This window comes from Bradysia coprophila, chromosome IV (genome assembly GCF_014529535.1).
Source record: "Bradysia coprophila strain Holo2 chromosome IV, BU_Bcop_v1, whole genome shotgun sequence".
Taxonomy (NCBI): Eukaryota; Metazoa; Arthropoda; class Insecta; order Diptera; family Sciaridae; genus Bradysia; species Bradysia coprophila.
Window position 1 is genome coordinate 3,115,336 of NC_050738.1, and position 21,177 is coordinate 3,136,512.

The window sequence follows — 21,177 nt, forward strand, 5'->3', positions numbered from 1 at the left end:
AACCACATGAGCTAACGTAACCTACGTTTTAGTAGGTTTTTTAGACTTACGTTTTACGTGTTCTTTTTTGAGGGATGAAAGCAATACAACGTTTTGTCAATATCGAAATCCACTCAATGTGCTGTCGATTTTTTATATTTTGATATATATGACTAGGTAGGTTCGATCAATTTTTTTTTGGTCGTTAGTTTACTCAAATTGTCAAACAACATCAACTTACGTTTTAGGAGGTTTAGGTTTTGAAGCTTTCGTTTCCTAACTTTCAGCAATGTATAAATGTTTGAACATTAAAATCATTAAATCGCACCCGATCTTTCGAAATATACACTTTTCACGGTGAGCTTGAAAAATTTTGTATTCGACCTCTCGTGGACATGAAATATTTTTAGTGGTTTTTGTAGAGGGCGGCACCACTAGTAAGAATAACATAACAAGAAAATATTTCGATGGGAAAATTTTTAAATTAAGGTAAATGATGGAGAGTTGACCTAGTGGAAAAGTGATCTTAAGTTGTCCGTGTAAGTTTGTATGAAGAAAAAATGATAGGTCATCTCACCATCCAATAAACCGCGAGTTGTCTTATGACGTTTGTATATAGGACAATTCACGATTTATTGAATTTATATGAAATCGGATAACTCACGGTTCACGTAGGTTAACTCTGCATTTTTATAAATTAATTAACTTTGTTAAACGAAATCTTCAATAATTAATAAAATTTATGTTAATTAAGTAAACAAAAGATAAATCTTTAAAATAAAAGTGGTTCCATGTAACATCGTTCCCAAATCGATGAGAAATTCAAGTTCAAAGTTTGGTCTTGTCAATTTAGGTCAACTCTCCATCATTGCGAAGTGACATTTCAGTTATTTTTAAGCTTTTCGTGATATCGCAAAAACTGCAGGTTATTTCATTATCTTTGGGAACACGGGTTCCCCAATTGAAATGAGTGATAGGTCGTCGGATTCGTCTTTGAATTCTAGAGAAGTCACATCTTTAATTTTTTCGATTAATTTTGTTTGTTTTGGGTGCAAAGTGTTCAAAAGTGAAGGCTTGTCAGAGGTCTCGTGAACAGTTTTTCAGCAATAACTCAAGAAATAATTATTTAAAATCATTGTTATGCTGTACTAATGTCGGTCTTGGAAAGACGTACTACAGGTGGAGTGTATGCTCTGGTTGGTGCAAGTATACCTCCACAAAAGTTATGACAAAAACATTTTTTTGGACCTAATAACGTTTTACCGTTTTATTTCTTTTTATTGACAGGCGAAAAAAAGACTGCTCACCAAATATATAGTGTTGTAGCTTCCCTCACCCACTATTGTTCCAGATATATAAGATCCCAGTACTTCTGTGTTGCAAGCCTACAAAACCTGCAAGTCTTCGGAAAAAGGTTACTGTAAAGTTGAAAATTTTAACTTTCTTTCTAGGGGCTCTGCTACTGAAACAGCGTCTGGAAGTGCAGTCATTTTTATCTACTTTTTTCCTTTTTCCGAAGACTTGTAGTTTCTGTAGGCTTGCCACACAGAAGACCTGGGATCTTATATATGTGAAACGATAGTGGGTGAGGCAGGCTAGAACACTACACAGCCAGTCCCGTGAAACATCAATTTTGCAGAGAAGGCGAACACTATATTTTTGGTCATAAATCTTGTGGAGGAGTACTTGCACCAGCCAGTGCATACACTCCACCTGTAGTACGTCTTCCCAAGACCGACATTAGTACAGCATACCAATGATTTTAAATAATTATTTCTTGAGTTATTGCTGAAAAACTGTTCACGGGACCCTCTGACAAGCCTTCACTTTGGACACTTTGCACCGAAAACAAACAAAATTAATCGAAAAAATTAAAGATGCGACTTCTCTAGAATTGAAAGACGAATCCAACGATCTATCACTCATTTGAATTGGAGAACCCGTGTTCCCAAAGATAATGAAATAACCTGCAGTTTTTGCGATATTACGAAAAGCTTAAAAATAACTGAAATGTCACTTCGCAATCTGTTTACAAATGAACAATGAAAATGTTATGAAAAGAATCTTGCATATGTTATGTACCAAGAAGGCGGATATCAAAAACGGTAGAGGTACAGCCGATCGCTATTTTGTTGCACAACATCTTATGATTAGAATTTTGCTATTTTGTCCAATTTAAACTCAACAATCAACACACGTTTTTAACGGTTTTGTTGGTTTTCTTCATGTAATTCGTTCCATTCATTCTACATGTATTTCATTAGGGTTTTACATTTCTCCCATTTCACACGAATTCCCTTCTCATGTTTGAAAGATCAGAAAAGCATTAGTATTTTACATGACTTGGTATAAAAAGATGAAAAGTATGGTTTTCGTGTGAATTTTGTTGATCCGAAGCGTAGCCGAGTTCAATAAACACGCGAAAACGAGACATTTCATCTTTTTATCCGAAAAGTACCGTTTTCGACGCATGTAGCATGTAAAATACATATAGTGCACAAAAAAAACCTTCTAAATTGCTTACTGCCTTTGCGATCAAATCAGATTTGATCTAAACTGTTCTTTCAGAATTTTGATTGACGCTACCTAGTACTTCTTTAACTGCTTGGACACGCAAAGTATATGGTGCCACCACAAGCAGATAATGAGAACTAACCACTTGTCTGTCAATGGTGCCAATCGACAAAATCAAAAATGAAATTGAATTCGTTGGTTCAATTGAATGTGGGAAGTGTGTAGGATGTAAAAGGAATGAATCCCACAACCGTAGTCATAATATAATTGGGTAACTGTAAATAACAACAACCACCAAAATTTTTGTTATTATACTCACTCACATTAAGTATTATTGGAATAACCTTTTCAAATCCTAACTAGTTTCACACCCGATTTCTACGGAAATGTATGAGATTATTGAGTTTCATCGAGTTGTTCAATTTCAAAACAACACAATTCCAATCTCAGTTGATATTTCCGCTATGTGCATTCAGCGAGCGCGGAAATGAATTGTACGAAAATATTTTGCACACACGAAAATTAATCCTCTGTTGATTATTGGTAATAATAATATTTGCCGTGCGATATTGACATCACTTCACAAACCTATCAGTCACACATCAAAATATTTATTTATAAGCTCAAAATGAAAATTGGAAAATGCTCTTCTATTTTTGTGAAAATCCGAATGCGTATCGGGATAATCATTACCCGAAACCACTTTAAAATCTGTGCCTGGAAGCAAATTCGACCTGCATTTTATACAATTTCATTTCTGATTCGGAATAGAATTTGGTGTCGATACTCTGCGTACATTTATCTATATGCAATGCAAACGTACGTACATGTTACGTTGATATGCGACAATATATACCTACAGTATTCCACAAAAACATATTTGCCAGCCCAAAATTGTGATGCCATCCAGTGTGTTATATGCCGCACCGTACCATGGGGTTTTTGATGTGAATGTGGTAATGTTCCTCGTACACCGGGCATGTATTCCATATATATGAGATTGTAGAAAACGTTACTGTGGGAAACGAAATACTATATTACACGGGAAAAAGGCTTTTGTATTCACATCGCCCATCACTTCGGAATATCGTAATACCTGCAATATTTTTGGCTTAGTACCGAGATAAAGGTATGATCTGTCCCATTCGCAGTTGTAATAATTTAATTTATGGCATATGCCAGAGGCGAGGTCGGTCACACCAAAAGACAAAATATAGTTGATATTATACGGTGAAGGATGTGTACCGTAAAAGCCAAGCCAGCCATTATATTATGTGGAAAAGTATGATAGAGAAGCGGACACAATGTAATCATTCTCTGGATGTGTCTGGAGGAGGGAGCAGGGGTCTAGAGCGATAAAATTAATTATGAAATAAAATGTTGTTGGGTCACTAATCCAAAATATAATTCACATCACAGCGAAAGTTTGTAAGGATGTGTTACGTAGCATCGTGGTTAAAGCATTATATGATGGCAATTACATTCAGTTAAGAAGATGCACATATATATGTGTGTGCGATATGTTGGCACGATGCGGAGGCGATAATGATCAAAATGTATCGTAACACAAAACGTAAACCTGTTGCCACTGAAGGAAGATGGTAAGTTAGTTTTAAACTTTGCGGTTAAACGTCTTGAAAATAAGTGTTCGTAACATTTCCGGCATCGATTTAATAGAATCTAAATGGTAGATATACCTTGAAAGAGCAAAGTCTGTTTTCGAAAATTAATTTCGAGAATATCATAAAATCATGGAAACCGACACAATACATGTTGTGGGGCGATTGTTGATTGCATATTCCAGTTGTCACTCCATTCAGGAGGCAACAAAAGATTCGAACATATAGTTAATCATTCGTTAAGTAGTAAATTAGATGATATCACTGAAATTGTCTTGATGGAAATTGTCCCAAACTCTACATCAAATCGACAACATAAGTCGAAAGTCGAATTGAATACATTAACCGGTAAACGAGGGCGGTTTGCCGGTAAATGACGACTTAAATTTTACTTAAATCTATCAATCAGTTATTATAAATGTGAACAAGAGTACGACTTTCGCATTGTTAGAAGTATACATAAAGCAATTGCGTTGTTTGTCTGCCAACAGGGAGTTGCGGGAAATATGAATATTATTGTGTCAAAAATGAAGCTGTATTCGGTAATAGCCTATGCCAATCAACTTTAACTAATGATGGCAATTTAAAGGTCCTCAATAGTGGTGACATTTCAACTATTTTATTTTGCCGGAAACTTACGCACATTCAAATAAAAGCATTTCCGCCAAAAAACCGTTTTTTAAATTAACGTTCAAAATAATTTAATAAGTTTTGTGGTGTCACTTACGACTATCTTCACAACAGACAGGTCAAGAATTTTTGTTTACCTGAATGGCAACATCTTTTTTGTATGTTTTCTTCACTTTTTATCGACTGAATTAGCACGAAACGTATTGCAGGGAATTTCTATGGACATAAATTCAGGGAATTTGGGTGGAAAATGATGCAAATTACATATTTCAGGAATTTATAAAGTGAAAAATTTTTCCGTCAAAAGACGAGACACGGGTATCTTTATTATCAATTTTAAACTACTTTATGCAAAAAAATTTAGTCATTTGACATAGTCTATTACATAAATGTTTAATATGGAACGTCAGTCTGGCGTTGTCAGAGAATTCCACATTAAATCCAAATACGGTAGCGCTAAGTTAGCGCCGCTAATTCGATAAAATAACGATGTCTGCTGTGAGAACATTTCCTTAATATGCAGAGATGTGCGACGCACATTGTGCATTGAAGCCACTTAGACAAGTTGTTTTTATGTGGAAATATGAATGACCAAAGTGTGCAAATCTGTGGTTTTCGGGCAACGACCTGTTCATTTTCATTGTCCAAGTCGTTTCAATGGTCATCTGGCACAGGGTATCAAAGTATATAAACACTGAAGGTAACGCAAATCCTCAGGGAATAGCAAGAAATACGGACCCCAAGTTCCGGGTGAATATTTTATTTTATTTACTTAAAAGCCAACGGCTGTTGCTAACTGGCTTTGTCAATACAATGGCATCATTACACGGCTAATATAACATTTAAACATTGACTAGCGCGTCAATATAAACATTGACAACGAATCCGAAAGTGAGATGAGTACCCAGTCGACCCGTCGGAGTCCCATTCACCCTTCGTTGTGTGAGCCATTTCGAGCAGCGAAAAACAATCGTCACAGGCTGAACCAATGAACCAACCATGACAGCGATACGATGTACGATACAAAAATGGTTCCAATGTGTCGTTTTGATCGGACATGAATGAAGAGAGAAACAAGTTATCGATTATACAACTAGAAACAGTACATCAAAATTAACGAACACGCAGATCATCCAGCTGACACCAAAAAACCGTGCTTTTTCATCTCTTCATCAGTCAATCTCGTCGATCTCACTAACGTGCGGAACACTCCTCGAGTGGTCGCGACTGCACAGTGATGCGAAAACAAATTGAAAATCCTCGACAAATTGTTCACAGGTTCAAACAGACCATAGTTGGAACGATGTCTGGCTAACACCAAATAGCTGGTACCTCTGAGATCTCTAGCCGGCACGTTAACCCTAAACTTCCCTTGCAACGCGGGACAGTCAACGCGACCGGTCAAAACGTCGTAAACAAACATGGCCGCCAGATTGAACCGCCTCTCCTCACAGAACGCCTAAGAGCGTAAATTAAAAAATCTTTCTGAATGGATTCAATGGCATCTACGTGGTTCTGGTAATAAGGCGACCACACTACTGAAGCGTACTCAAGATGGGACCTCACGTATGCAAAGTACAGGCTTTTGAGCGCCTCAACGTTACTAAAGTCGCGACACACTCTCTTCACGAAACCGAGCATCGAATATGCTTTCGCCACAACAACCTCCATATGTCTATTGAACGAAACGTTCTCGGTGAACACGACTCCGAGATCACGCACCTCAGTCACTCTCTTCAGAACCGTTCCATCGACGACATAGCCAAAACGAACCGGATTCCGAATCCGGAAAAAGGATATCGTCGCACATTTCCCCACATTCAAGCAAAGAAAATTGTCCGCACACCACTGACTGACTGCGGCAAGATCGTGCTGTAACTTTAATGCATCTCCAAACGACTTCACCTCGCGGTACACCTTCACAACATCATTGAAAAAGATTAGAAACAGCAGCGGGCCGAGATGGCTGCCTTGGGGAACGCCAGACGTGACTGGAAATGACTGAGACTTGCACCCCATTACCCTGACATGCTGGGTACGGCCTTCAAGATACGTTTGCAACCAGCCTAACATCATCGAATGCACGCCGAGCTGTCCTAGCTTACGCAACAATGAACCGTGATGTACCCTGTCGAAAGCTTTACGCATGTCAGTATACACCACATCGACTTGGCGACCACGTTCTACCGACTGTATCACTTCACTCACAAAATCAACTAAGTTCGTAGAGGTAGAACGTCCTTTCATAAACCCGTGCTGCTTAACCGATATAACACTTCTAAACTTGTCCGACAGCAGGTCGCATACTAGAGACTCGAGGAGCTTACCAAACGTCGGCAATATCGCTACACCACGGTAGCACTCCACATCCGATCTAGATCCACTCTTGAATATGGGAACGACATACGAATCTTTCCAACGACTCGGAAAACTACTTGTGAGAGACAGATTGAGAGCAATATAAGATTTGTTATGTTGCATCCGTGTCGTTTGGCGCGATAATGTTGTTGGAAGTGTGTTGTGTAGTATTGAGTTTTGGCATGTGTTGCAACCTAACAAAGTAAATTTGACTTGTGTCCAACATTATAAAAACTATATTTACCCGAAAGTATTGGTCCGTGTGTTCTTGCGGATTTGCGTTATACCTTCAGTGTTTATATACTTTGGGTGTAACTGCGTTCAATAGGCATAGAATAAGCAAATAAATGTCTGAAATGTGATAAAATTCGAGTCTAGGTTCCAGAAATGAAAAATTTCGTTCGATCTGTTAAAATCTCAAAAAACGTTACGTACTGTATATATATAATTGGTATATATAGTCTTAACGGGAGTGTTGTATTAAGTGAAACGCACTGCTTGACAATATTATATGGAATGATTCTTTATTCACTTAAGTAACATATTCATGGTTCTTATACTAAAGAGAGAGAACTTACTTCTCTCTTACTTAATATAGTAAGGGGCACTACACCATCCCTCTTCGGCTAGATTGGTGTATGCCAATCGTATTATTATTTATTTCGTACATTATTTATTTCCTTTTGAAAGTTAAACTTTTCTTAGTCTTAAAACTAACCATTGCTTATAATTTATTAATCTTTGGGATTTGATTTCACTTTGTGAGATTGCGACTCTCACCGTCCCTTTTTTTTTTTAAAGAAATTTATGATAACATAATTTCAAACTGAATTGCAGATTGAAATAAAGATTAAATTGTAAATTAACCCTTAATCTTTAACCTTAATTTAAAAATAAAACTTCACAATAAAATCATAAAAATATTAAAATCATTCTTTTATTTTTGTGACGATTCATTCATATTTTCGGACTCTATCTTTATGCACAGTTTTCAAAAACTTGTCGCCATCTGTGATCGTAACATTTGATCCTTGGATATCCTTAACTATGAATGGACCGTCGTAGCGTTCCGAATGTTTATCATATGGCTCCTTAAACAACTTTACTTTATTATTTAACTCTAATTCTATCGGTTTGGCAGAACGGTCATAGTTCATTTTGTTCCTTAGTTTCATCTTGTCAATAAGATTTCTGGCGTCTACGTGTGCTCTTTGTAGTCTGCACTTCGCTTCCCTGCTAAAGTCATCGATATTATAGATTGGGTCAATTCGACCATCCATCCAATCGAATGGGAGCACTGGGCTCTTACAAAATATCAATTCATAGGGGGAGTATTTGAAATCATAAGACGCGTGATGGGAGATATTATAACAGAACGAGAAATATTTTGAATATTCTTCCCAGTTATCGAGCTGACCGGAAATGTAAGTTCTGACATACTCGTTAAACGTTCTGTGACTCCTCTCTGCTGTACCCACTGTCTGATGGTGATAAGCAGTGGATTTGCTGTGGGTCACATGGAAAAGGACCCATAGTCTTTCTAACACTGAATTCACATATTCCGTTCCCAGATCGGTGATGACCTGTTTCATCAGGCCGAAGATTAACACGAAATTATTGAAAATAGCTCTGGCTACCGTAAGAGCCTGTTTGTCCGGAATAGGAATGATTACCAAGTATTTGCTTAAATCGCAAATTAACGTAATCGCATAGCGATTTCCATTAAGGGAAGTAGGCAATGGGCCTATGGTATCTATCACTACTACATCAAAGGGGGCCTGGGGAGTATTTGTTAATACGAGGGCTTCTTTGTTCTTCACACTGACTTTCGTTAGTTTGCACTTCGTACAACTTTTGACAAAAGAGGCAACATCTCGCCTCATGCCTTTCCAGGCATAATAACTCCTTAAGTTTGCGTAGAGTTTCTTGTGACCTACATGTCCTCCAAAAATCGGATTGTCATGAAAGTACATTAAGAGTTCATTTTGTTTTGTCTTATCATTGATCAAAATCGGGCTTTTAATTAACACTATTCGTAGTTTATTCAATTTATTTTTGCAAATTTCTTTAAAAACGTTAATTGATACAAATTTGAACATAATATCGTTTAGCGACCACTGAATTTCGTTAAAATTTTTCTTTATCGCAATTTCTTGTAAACTATTAATTACTTTCTCGAGAATTGATAAATCATTGCGTATTTCTACCGGAACTTTCATACTGATCAGTTTCTTATAATTTTCGTATATATTGAGCTCTATTACCTCGTCTTTACTTCCTTCTGTACGCGTACACATTATTCGAGGTATCTTTTTATTTATATGCGCATTTAATTGTTCAATTACCGGTACGTAACTTATTTCTTGTGTTTTATTTAAATTTTCATTGGTCGTCATTTCATTTTCCTTTTTCAAATTTCTTGTTTTGGATCTTGTCATAACATATACTGTCTTTGTTTTTCCATATAAATCTAGTAAATCTTTAATATTTAATCGCGATAGGGCGTCGGCCACTACATTCTTAGCTCCACTAATGTGTTCTATTGTGAAATCGTAGCCTTCGAGGTCCAGCCTAATACGAATAAGTTTAGGAGACAAAGTCTTGTGCGTAAATAGATAAATAAGTGATTTATGATCTGTACGGACTCGGAACGGTACTCCGTACACATAAGGTCTAAATTGGGTCAAGGCAAAGTGAATGGCCAAACATTCTTGAATTGGAGTCGACTTCACTGCGTCTGCTTTAGACCATGACTTTGATGCATAATAAATTGGTAGATCATTGTCGTCATGTAGCTGACTCAGTACAGCCCCACAACCTGTTATTGAGGCGTCGACTGTGACTATGAAAGTCTTAGAAAAGTCTGGGTAAGCTAAAACTGGTGGTTTTGTCAAAATTTCCTTTAATGTATCGAAACTTTCTTGGCATTGTTCAGTCCATTCAAAGGTCACGTCTTTTTTAGTCAAATTGTTCAATGGTTTTGCTATAGTCGCAAAATGTGGGATGAAACGTCGATAATAATTTGCGAATGATACAAATCTGTGTGCAGCGTTTTTGTCTGTGGGAACTGGATAATTTTTAACTTTCTCGTGTTTCCTAGGGTCTGGCAATATGCCATCAGGAGTACACAAATGTCCTAAAAAGGTTACTTCGGGCTCGAAAAACTTGCATTTATGAGGATGTATTTTCAAATTTCTGTCTCGCAACACTTGGAATACTGCTTTGAGATTTTGTAAATGATGCTTCTCGCTTTTCCCTATCACGACTACATCATCAATATAGAGAAATGCCTGTTCTGGGGGGATACCTGAAAAGGCAATTGTCATCATGCGAGTAAATGAATTCGGTGAAACGTTTAACCCGAAAGGCAAAACTTTCCATCTGTATGACCCAGTACTAGTACTAAAAGACGTTATGTCTCTGGAATTCTTTTCTAATGGCACCTGGTGGAATCCCTGGAACAAATCAATGACCGAAAAACATTTTGCGTTTCCCAAACTATCTAATATCTGATCCATTCTAGGCAGTGGAAACTTGTCTGCCACTAATTTTTTATTAACTTGGCGATAATCCAGACATAGTCTCCATCGTTCACGACCATTCAAAGGGGGTTTCGGGACTAAAATCAAAGGGCTATTATACTCGGATGCGCTTGGTTCTATTAAGTCATTTTTTAAAAATTCATTCACCTGAGCTTCTATTTCATTAATCTGGCTGTGCGGTGTACGGTAATTTTTTATATAAACCGGTGTGTCATCTTTTAACCTTAATTTTTGCTCATAAAAATTGTTTGTGGTCATCTTGTCAGTTTCTAATGCGAAAACGTCCGCATATTCTTCTATCAACGGGAAAAGCTGTTCTTTAGCGTAACTAGGAACTTTGTTTTCTAAAATTTTCAGTAAAGTTTCTGTCCTTTCTTTAGAAGAGATTTCCTTTTTCGTTGTGTAAACCTTATAATCTGACAACTTCTGAATTGGTAGACGGTCATTTTTCATTATTTGTACTTTATCCGTAGTATTGAGAATTCGGATCAACGGCTGAGCTGAGCTAATTATTGTGCGAGCTGTGAAGACTCCTGCACTAATTTCCCAAGAATCGACCCACTGGGGTTCTAACACTTCTTTTTTCAAATTGAATTGTCTAATTACCTCACTTCTCGCGGGTAAAACTATCGTATTTACTTCGGGACCTTCCCTTATTGGTACCGTAATCATTTGTTCGTTTAATGTAAATCTAAACGTCATATCTCCGTAATTTATATTGCATCTAAAATGTTTCATGAAGTCTTTACCTAGGATCCCATCTGACGGAATATTGAATTCATTTGGTACTACATGTACTGGAAAATTTACTCTAAAATCGTCATTACCCAACGTCGCATTCGTACAACCCAAAGTCGTTATGGGATCTTCCGTTATTCCTGTTATGTCAATCAAATTTTCTACATCTAATAGCGCTCTTGGGCGGACTGCGCAAATTTTTAAGAGAGTTATGTCCGCCTGCGTGTCAATTAGGAATGTGCATTGTTTATTTGAAATCGAACTACTCAAAACTATAAAATCTGAGTAGTTTGGGTTCATAGATAGAACCTTCCTTTGGACTATTGAGACTGATACGGCATCATTGCTGTTGTTTCCCCCAGCTGCTGGTATCGCTGAGGGGCTTCCTCGTTTCCCAAAGCCTCGACTATTCTAACTGAGTGATTCGGATAATTTTGATAATTCTGATAACTTCCGCGACCACGACCACGGCCACGATTCCAGGATCTTCCTCTACCATTATTACCTCGACCATTGCCGTTTTGATGGTAATTATTATTTCCACCATTCCATTTATTATAGTTTCCATAATTATTACCGTAATTACCGTAACCACCACGGCTTCTACCTTTTCCCCGTTTACCTCTAAACTGTGCCTTGTATGCTAACACTTGCTTTTCCTGCTTTTCGGTAGACGATTCTAAAATCAGTTTAGCAACTACTTCATCAGGATCATTGTATTGAGACGCTGATAATACGGCTTTAATCAGATCACTTCGAGCATTCGCCCGACACATGTCAATAGTTTCATCTACACACATTTCTCGTGCTTTGACCTTACCAACACCTTCCAACACTAAAGCTCTTTGGAGTGCTTCACTCAATTTCGTCGCTTCAAGGGCAAAGTCTTGAACCTTGAATCTGTCAAACTTCAAAGCCTGTAACCTACTCTTTACTACTTTAGACGTCTCAGGTTTAATGCCTACTTTAAGTCCATCAATTATTTCTTGAATAGTTTGTGGATCTTCAGGGACTGATTCCATAGCCTTATCTTCCAATTTAGTCATTAAATATGTTATCAAAAGGGTAACGTGCGTCGTACCTGCCATCTTCTCGAGAAGTTTGATAGAGTTTATGAAAGCTGTAAGGGCTAATGGGTCACCTGCATAATTCCTAGAGATAGTTTTTCCTGCCAAGGCAAGAAACTCTTCAGCTGATTGTACCATTTCTGAATCTGAGTCTGAATCACCTTTATCAAGTACTTTTGGGTCAATTTCTTTTACTCCGGGGGGTACTACAATGTGTACTTTCAAAGTTCCAAACAATTTGAGAAGACGATCTCTAATTTTTGTGTGAAATTCCGTACAATAAGTCAAATGGTCTTCTTGCAGATCGTGCGTTCTTATCAACTTTGTCGCAGCGTTATATACTTCAATAATGTCTTGTAAATGTTTATCGAAAGTTTCACGTTGAATTTTCCTTTTAATTGAAACACTCAGGCATTTATAAATTCTTTCAAATTCTATTCTGTGTTCGTCTAATTTAGTACTTAATTGTGTCCATGTAGTCATACTTTGCCAAATAAAAAATACTTATTCGTATCAACTTCACCAGATTTCCAACAATATAAACACATCAAATGAATCTATTCGTTCGGGCTTGACAATAAAACCAAATTAAAACCAATGACAAGACCATCAAGAAAAATAAAATTGAAAAATAAACAATTAAAAATTCCGTTAAATCAAATAAAGGCTTTGATTCAAACGTTTCCATTTCGTACCATTAAATACGCTTTGTTTGCTTTATCAATCACAATGTTGCAATTATTTTCAAAATTTATACATCCTGTCCCAAACTTAGTATCGTATTTCTTTCATAAAATAATACCAAATACCGATTGTAAGCGAAAAAAAAAATAATTCCAAAACTGCGCGTGTAAAGAATTTCAAAACTGCGCGTGTTAAATTCGCTGACATCAGAAAAAAATATTGTTTCTTTCTTTTTAATTAGAACAACTTTTCGTCGTATTTAATATTTCAACATCCTGTCGCAAAATAAACAATCGTTCTCATATAACATCGATTTTAAAACGTAAGCATAAAATATAATTTTCAATCGCGTGTCGTTACATATAAAAACTTCAAAATTTAAAACATTTTCTTATAAAAAAAAATCAAATTTTAATTTCCATAACTCATACCTGTTGCTATGTGTATCTGTTTACCCAGGGCCAAATTTTGTACGACCTTACGCGCCTGTGCGATCTATGATTTTCTGTGCCTTCGCTGTTGACTTAGCAATGTTCTCCTGTTTTCCACGGACCCCACGGACCAAATTTGTACGAATTTTCGTGCCTGTGCTCTTGGATGTCCATCAATTCCAGTAATGTTATTTGTTCATTTATTTTTCAAATCCCGTCAAATATTGTTCGTGGTTTATTTTTCTGTTTTTATATTCAATATTCAAATTTGGCGTACTTGTCTCTCACGCTTTACGATACACTTTTTATGTAACGTGTAAAATTTATAGATAAAGTGAATTGCCAATAGTACCACTATTATTAATAAACAAATGCCAGTGCTGGTTTTGTGTTCGGAAAATTCTTGAATTATATTGACACTATTAACATCAGTATTACTGTTAGTACCATCCGTTGTGGCGGTTTGCGGCTTTGAGTCAGATGTGCCCATAATTTATTCATTTAATGATTCACTTTATTAATAATTATTTACTTTGCAGTACAACGGTTTCACTAACCCGACCACTTATCGTTTTTTTTTTTTTTTTATATCACTGTCACTGTCGCCATGTATATATATAATTGGTATATATAGTCTTAACGGGAGTGTTGTATTAAGTGAAACGCACTGCTTGACAATATTATATGGAATGATTCTTTATTCACTTAAGTAACATATTCATGGTTCTTATACTAAAGAGAGAGAACTTACTTCTCTCTTACTTAATATAGTAAGGGGCACTACAGTACATTCTTTGATGAAATGAACAGTTTTTGGTACAGAAGCATGTGAATGATTTTTTTTTTAATTTGTTGGATTTTGTCGACAGTTTTCTATAACTTGTGAAATGCTTGCAACATTTCCCGCAACTTCCTCAGTCATGATATCATGCAAACTGAAATAAAAATTTAAAAAGTCTGCACGCTTGCCGTAGACTAAACCGTTTATTAATGCGTACAATAAACTTCCTATTCCATTTAAGTCTTCGTCGAAAAGATTCTCTCGACTAATTGGTCAGAGGCGGTATGAGTTAAATGAATAATTGATTCATTTGCTTCAACATGTAATCCAATGTATAGTCAACAAAAATGTGTGAGATAAGGTCAACGCGACAATCTTCAGTCATCACTCAGCATCACTGATAAAAACATGCAATTTTTTATTTAATTGCCTATATACGGTTGTTAATTGTGACGCAACTACCGTAATAAATTCAGGATGTTATCACAGCAGCCATTAGCAGGTAGTTTACAGTGTCTCAAATTTAAGGTTAAAAAAGATTATTTTGTTTGTAGTTAGCATTACTGCGGTAATTGTGTTCGCTTCGCTTGTCACTGCTCTTTATTACCCGAGATTTCCGCGAGGTACTGTTCAGGAAGACTACTTTGGAACTACTGCAAGTTTATAAGCTCATCGAACGCCACATCGAAAGGTAAAACTATTTCTTCGAATCCGCAGGTTCATGATCCGTACCGTTGGTTGGAGGACACTGATGCCGAAGCAACGAAATCTTTTGTAGACGCCCAAAATGATCTTTCTCAACGGTACTTCAAACAATGTCCATTTAGGAAGCAACTCAGACATAGACTAAAAGGCTTTAAGGGCTACAGTAACATCGATATGCCAAAAAGGCATGGAAAATATTATTTCCTGTACGATAGTGACGGTCAAGATCAAGAGTAATTTCAACCGAAGAGTTTTGAAAATTTGATATTTAGAACTTCACCGAAATTTTGTTACAGCGTCTTGTACGTGCGCGATACTTCGAATGGTGATAAGACGAATTGGCGAGACCTGCTAGATCCTAATACATTCTCTGAAGATGGAACAGTTGCCCTAACAGACACTCAGAGTTTTTCCGCTGACGGTGAAATATTCGCATATGGAATCTCTGTTAGTGGCTCTGACTGGCGAACAGTACACTTCCTAAATGTATCCACTCGAACGATTCTGGACGACGTTCTGATCAAAGTGAAATTCACAGTACTGGTGTGGAAGGGTAATGAGGGCATATTTTACGGGGTGAGTTTATTGCATCGACATGTAAGCGGAATAGGAAGTCGAAGTAATTGAATTGTTTGCAGAACTATCCAGATTTTGAAGGAAATCCAGAGGGATCTGATACTGGAACAAACGAAAATCAAAAAATTAGTTATCATAGAATAGGTACGCCCCAGAGTGAGGATGTCATCGTTGTTGAGTTCCTTGACAAGCCAAAAAATGTGATGTAAGCGCAACTAAATATAGTGCGATCAAACTTCCTGTTTCACAAAATAAAAACAAAAAATCGTTTAGAAACAACATGCGAATGACAAGAAACGAAGAATATCTGATAGTAACACTGGATTCATCGGCAACTGACGGAGTACCTTGGGACTACACTGCTGTATATTATGTTGATTTAGCTGGTAATAATCCATCTAATTGGCGGACCCGGCCTTTGGTGGAACAGTTTAACGCTGCATACACTGTATGTCGCTAAATTTGGATGAACGTATACGATAATCATAGGAGTCATTGGAATAGTGCTCACTCACGCTAAAAACCCTAGGAAAAAAATTGTGAAGCGCACGCTTTAGTCTGACTTCCTTCCCCCAGAACAGCGTGCACTTTATTTGAATGACCTCACTTATATCTGAAAATTATTTTTCTGCTTTTTACAAACTCCTACTCCACTCAAGACCAGCGCGCTTCCCATATCCATTCTTTACCTTTCTACTACCACTGATGAGGCGAATCAGAGATAATTTAAAGATGATTTTCGACCTGACTAGTCACCACTGAAAGGTCTCCGATCTTTCTAATTCCATGCAAACAGATTTTTTATCAGGGAGCCATGTAGAATCTGTAAAAAACCAGAACTTGACTAAGTAATTAGTTGGATTTTGTTTGGCTAAGCAAATTACTTAGAGAAATGACTTAATTAAATAAGAAGCTGGCGTTCCAGCAATCTTAATAATTCTTAATAATGAACGGACGTGTTTATACGTCGCTCTCTGAAAGTGTTTCTTTTGTGCTTCTTTGTGTAAATAGATTTGTGATTTTGTCTAATTTTGTGCTGCTTTTTGATGATTTCGATGTTTTTTGGCTAATTATGTGTGGTCAAATAGTGAAATAATTTAAAATTTATTGACAAAATCAAAATCGTTTGCTCGTGAACCACTTTTTCTTTGATCAATATGTACGGCTTGTACAATTCTATCCTGTTACAGACGGCTGTCATCTGTTATCGGCAGTGACAGTAATAATAAATGACAAGCTACGACTAAAAAGGTCTTATATTGCAAAAAGCATGGTCAAAACAAATGAAGTAAAAGATTTCTGAAATCAATCTCTGAAAATCTTCGATCAAATGAAGTAATAGATCAGAGAGTAAAACTGTTAATATGCTTGCCGTCTGTGACAGGCTATTGTTCTCTTTTGTTAACGGACATGTGCTTATGAACAGCGATGATTTTGTTTGGATTTACAATGAAATTTCTGGTACAATTGTTGTACAATCGTTCGAAAGAACTCTTCGCCGTATGGCTCTATGTCGGGACTCTTAATGAACCTGATTCTAATGATCCACGGATCTCTTGCCTGATGGCTCATGATATTATTGAATGTGTAAACTATCTAATTGTTATTTACAGCTGTAGCGGTACTTGGACTTCTTTTGAGCAAAACTAAGTTAAAATTCATATTGAACAGTGAATTTGTTTTGTAAGAAAAATTTCCATTGGAAATGCAGAATGATATTTTTATCGGTACAAACGGTACAGGCTTCTGTATACGCTTTGTACAAGACTTTTTGTTCTTTTTCATATTCAGACATGTGCTTGCTACACCGTTAGTTTGGGATAGTCCCATACAACAGCGAATGTCTAACCCAACCCCAAAGCCAGTACAATGGGCCCAAACGGAGGCCCCCGTGCGTGCTCTACGCTAGTAGAGCGGCTTACTTTAATAAAAAAAAAATCTGTTACTGTCCGGGTCTAAGGTTCTTTAACAATTCTGATTTTTAAAGTTGGATTCCCCTACTACACACATTCCATCAAGTTTATATCGATCTAAGTGTGTCACTTCGATCTGTTTCTAGTTCGTTACGGATGTGAGTGGAATTTGGTATTTTCTAACAAATTTAAATGCTACCAGATACAAGATTGTCGGCATTCGACTGTCGTCTCCCGACCCTGCATCGTGGACGACGTTGATTGAAGAAGATGAGGAAAATATTTTGTATTGGGCAGCGCCTATTAATGGGTAAAGAATCTATACAATATTGAAGGATGTGCCATTTATGATACATCGAATTCTATTATGTTCCAGGGAATACGTGCTACTACATTACTTGGAAAATGTATCGAGTAAATTGGTTCTTCGCTCTCTGATCCAAGGCAATACATTCACGAAAAACATTGACATTGAGAAAGGAGCTGTGATCTCATATGCGGGTAATATCGATGACTCAATAATTTTCATTAAATTTGAATCGTTTTTCGTGCCCAATCGAATATATAAACTCGATTTCGCTACTCCGGTCTCGGATATTCAGGTGATAAGACGTCAGTACTCACTGATCAATCGATCGATGAATTTATCCACTTTTTCTCTTCAGTTAGAGATTTATGATGATGTAAAAATGTCGGGATTCGTTCCTGCATTATACAAAGTCAAGCAAGTCTGGTATACCAGTAAAGATGGAACACGAGTGCCCATGTACATCATGCACAAAAAGGTTGTAGAGACTACGAATCGAGACGTGGAGTTTACAAATGAAATTTGGTTTTCAGGATCTTGTGCTGAACGGAAGCTCACCGACAATGTTGGTCGGTTATGGTGGCTTTGGTGTAAATGTTCTTCCCGAATTTGCAATTTTTCGTATTGTATTCATGAATGTCTTTGATGGTGTTGTGGCTATCGCCAATATTCGTGGGGGATGGTAAGGATATTAAGGGGAACTCAGCTCATTTGAAGCTGATGTTCGATACTTTTTAGCGAATTTGGTAGTGCCTGGCACACGGGCGGTAGTTTATTAAACAAACAAAATTCATTCGATGACTTTCATGCGGCTGCAGAGTATCTAATTGCTGAAAACTATACATCACCTTCAAAAATGATTATTGAAGGGCGGTCAAATGGAGGTCTGTTGGTTGCAGCGTGTGTCAATCAAAGACCTGAATTATTCGGAGCTGCCATTGTTAATGTTGGGTGAATTCTTGAATTTACTTTACCCAATTACCTCGCAATACAATCACAATTTGATGATTTAGTGTCTTGGATATGCTGCGTTACGACAAGTTCACAATTGGACATACTTGGGTGCCCGAATATGGAAGCCCCAACGATCCAGTCCATTTTCCGAATATCTACAACTATTCACCACTTCATAACATCCTATTCCCAACTGTGGCCGGTACTCAATATCCGGCAATATTAGTAATGGCAAGCGACCATGACGATCGTGTTGTTCCTAGTCACTCTTACAAATACATCGCCGAATTGCAGTATAAGATTGGATCAAACAAAGGCCAGGTGACACTCAAATGAATTTTTCACAACACAGGCGAGAAAAGAGTCATTTTCTCCCCTCCGTTGTAACTTCAAACGTCTTTGTTGTGAAAAAAGTTGTGTTTAACTCGGGGAAAAGTTGAAAATTGCATTTTATCGGGAGAACCACCATCCTAGAAATGCAATTTCCAACATTTCTTTCCTCGTTGAACAAATAACTATTTTTGACCTGAACTTACAATGATTCAATTGCAGTCGCAACCATTACTCCTTCGGGTAGAAACTGATGCCGGGCATGGCGGAGGATTGCCTTCATCAAAATTACTTGCTTATTCTGTGGATTGGCTTTCATTTCTAATTGAATCTCTTGATTTAAGTTTCGAAGGACAGAAAGCTCATGACAGTAGTAGTTGTGGTGGGAATGTTCACTATTCGATTATTATAACGTTTCTGACTATGTCGGTGGCTTTATGGTAGTCGAAGCAGCTATGCCTTATATATAGTTGTACATTTTCAGATTAATAAAATTGTCATTCTAGCGAAGAATTTTGTCTTTAAAAATGTTAAGGCCAGTTCATGGTCGCATATATCGCAAAAATATATGCGAGTATGAACTGGCCTTAACGCAACGATATCAAACAATGTTCTTGCATGTGGATTACATTCTACCAAAGTACAAAGCATCATAAAAGAAAAATATTAGAGGAGTAAGATATGTCGGTGTTCTGTTCACATTATTGCAAAAGTTCAAGGTCATGCCATTATAGTAGAAACTAATCTATTTTTGACAAAGGTAATACTCTAACTTCTACACTGGATGCTTTGATTCTGCATTTAGCAGAAGAAGTCATTGGTAACCTTTCCAGACGGCAAGCATATCGTTGGTATAATTATTAATGAAACACAACCTGAAATGAAAATCTTTTACTTTAAGGCAACAAAGCACAAATACTGGTATTATTTTGCTTTTTCATAGCCCTGTCATTATTTTTATAACTTTGTTTACAAACCACAATCAAACAACACGGAAAAAACACAAAATGTCGATGTACGTTTGCGTCGATCACGTTTTACGTGTGGGTCGCAAATGCTACGTCTCGTACGTAGTATGTACATCGAAGTCGTAAAATTTTACGTCTAAATCGTACAATAGACGGCTGAGTGAACCATTGGTTTTGTCCTCACTCAACTACAATGTACAAAACCAATGGTTCACTCAGTCGTTTATTGTACGATTTAGACGTAAAATTTCACGACTTCGATGTACATACTACATAGGAGATGTAGTATTTGCGACGCACACGTAAATCGTGATCGAATCAGACGTACATTTTCCGTTTTTTCCGTGAAATCATCCCCATAGTTTTCTGAAGTCATTCTTAAAATTTCGTCGCAAGTGGACCTACCTCACTTGTCTAAGTGTTTTGCTGACAGTCTCAGCGTTACAACAACATCCCATTTTCTATATCTCTCGTCAAAAGTGCCGTTCTGTTGAGTGTCTACTGTTGTTGTTGTTGTAACGCTGAGACTGTCAGCAAAACAAAATTAAGCAGTTTGGTTGCGAGAAATTATCGCTTTGGACCACTGTCAACGTCCTATGTAGTAATTAATTGGAAAAGGATATTTGCGTCACAAGGGCAGACAACTTGAAAACTGTAGTTTTCGTGTGAAGTTTGTTGATCCGAGGCGAAGCCGAGATTAGCAAAAATGTAACTTTTAATTTTTCGTCCAAGTTACGTACAATAGTTTACATGCTGAGGGCACCAAAAAAATGCTTCATTGATGAAATTAACGGTATTCGGTACAGAAGCATGTGAATGAATTACACATTTTTATTTAATTTGTTGGAGTTTGTGGAAAGTTTACAGTTTTCTATAACTTGTGAATTGCTTCCAACATTTACTGCAACTCCCTCAGTCATGATATCATACAAACTGAAATCAAAATTTAAAAGGTCTACACGCTTGCCGTAGACTAAACCGTTTGTTAATGTGTACAATAAACTTCCTATTCCATTTAAGAGCGTACAAGGGTTTAGCTTCGGACAAAAACCAATTACTACAGCGTCATCTCTTTTAATTG

At 37.0% G+C, this 21,177-nt stretch overlaps 1 protein-coding gene across 1 annotated transcript; it reads left to right on the forward strand.

Annotated features, from left to right (window-relative positions):
- The first annotated feature begins 14,704 nt into the window (after positions 1 to 14,704).
- LOC119066497 (prolyl endopeptidase-like) lies at positions 14,705 to 19,628 on the forward strand. Its single transcript, XM_037169008.1, has 13 exons — positions 14,705 to 14,845; positions 14,898 to 14,998; positions 15,061 to 15,281; positions 15,345 to 15,624; positions 15,687 to 15,829; positions 15,898 to 16,072; positions 17,684 to 17,847; positions 17,914 to 18,139; positions 18,203 to 18,322; positions 18,378 to 18,526; positions 18,583 to 18,795; positions 18,858 to 19,119; positions 19,351 to 19,628. Exons 1-13 carry the CDS (start codon positions 14,821 to 14,823, stop codon positions 19,570 to 19,572), a joined length of 2,301 nt encoding a protein of 766 aa, XP_037024903.1. The 5' UTR covers positions 14,705 to 14,820; the 3' UTR covers positions 19,573 to 19,628.
- The last annotated feature ends 1,549 nt before the right edge of the window (positions 19,629 to 21,177 follow it).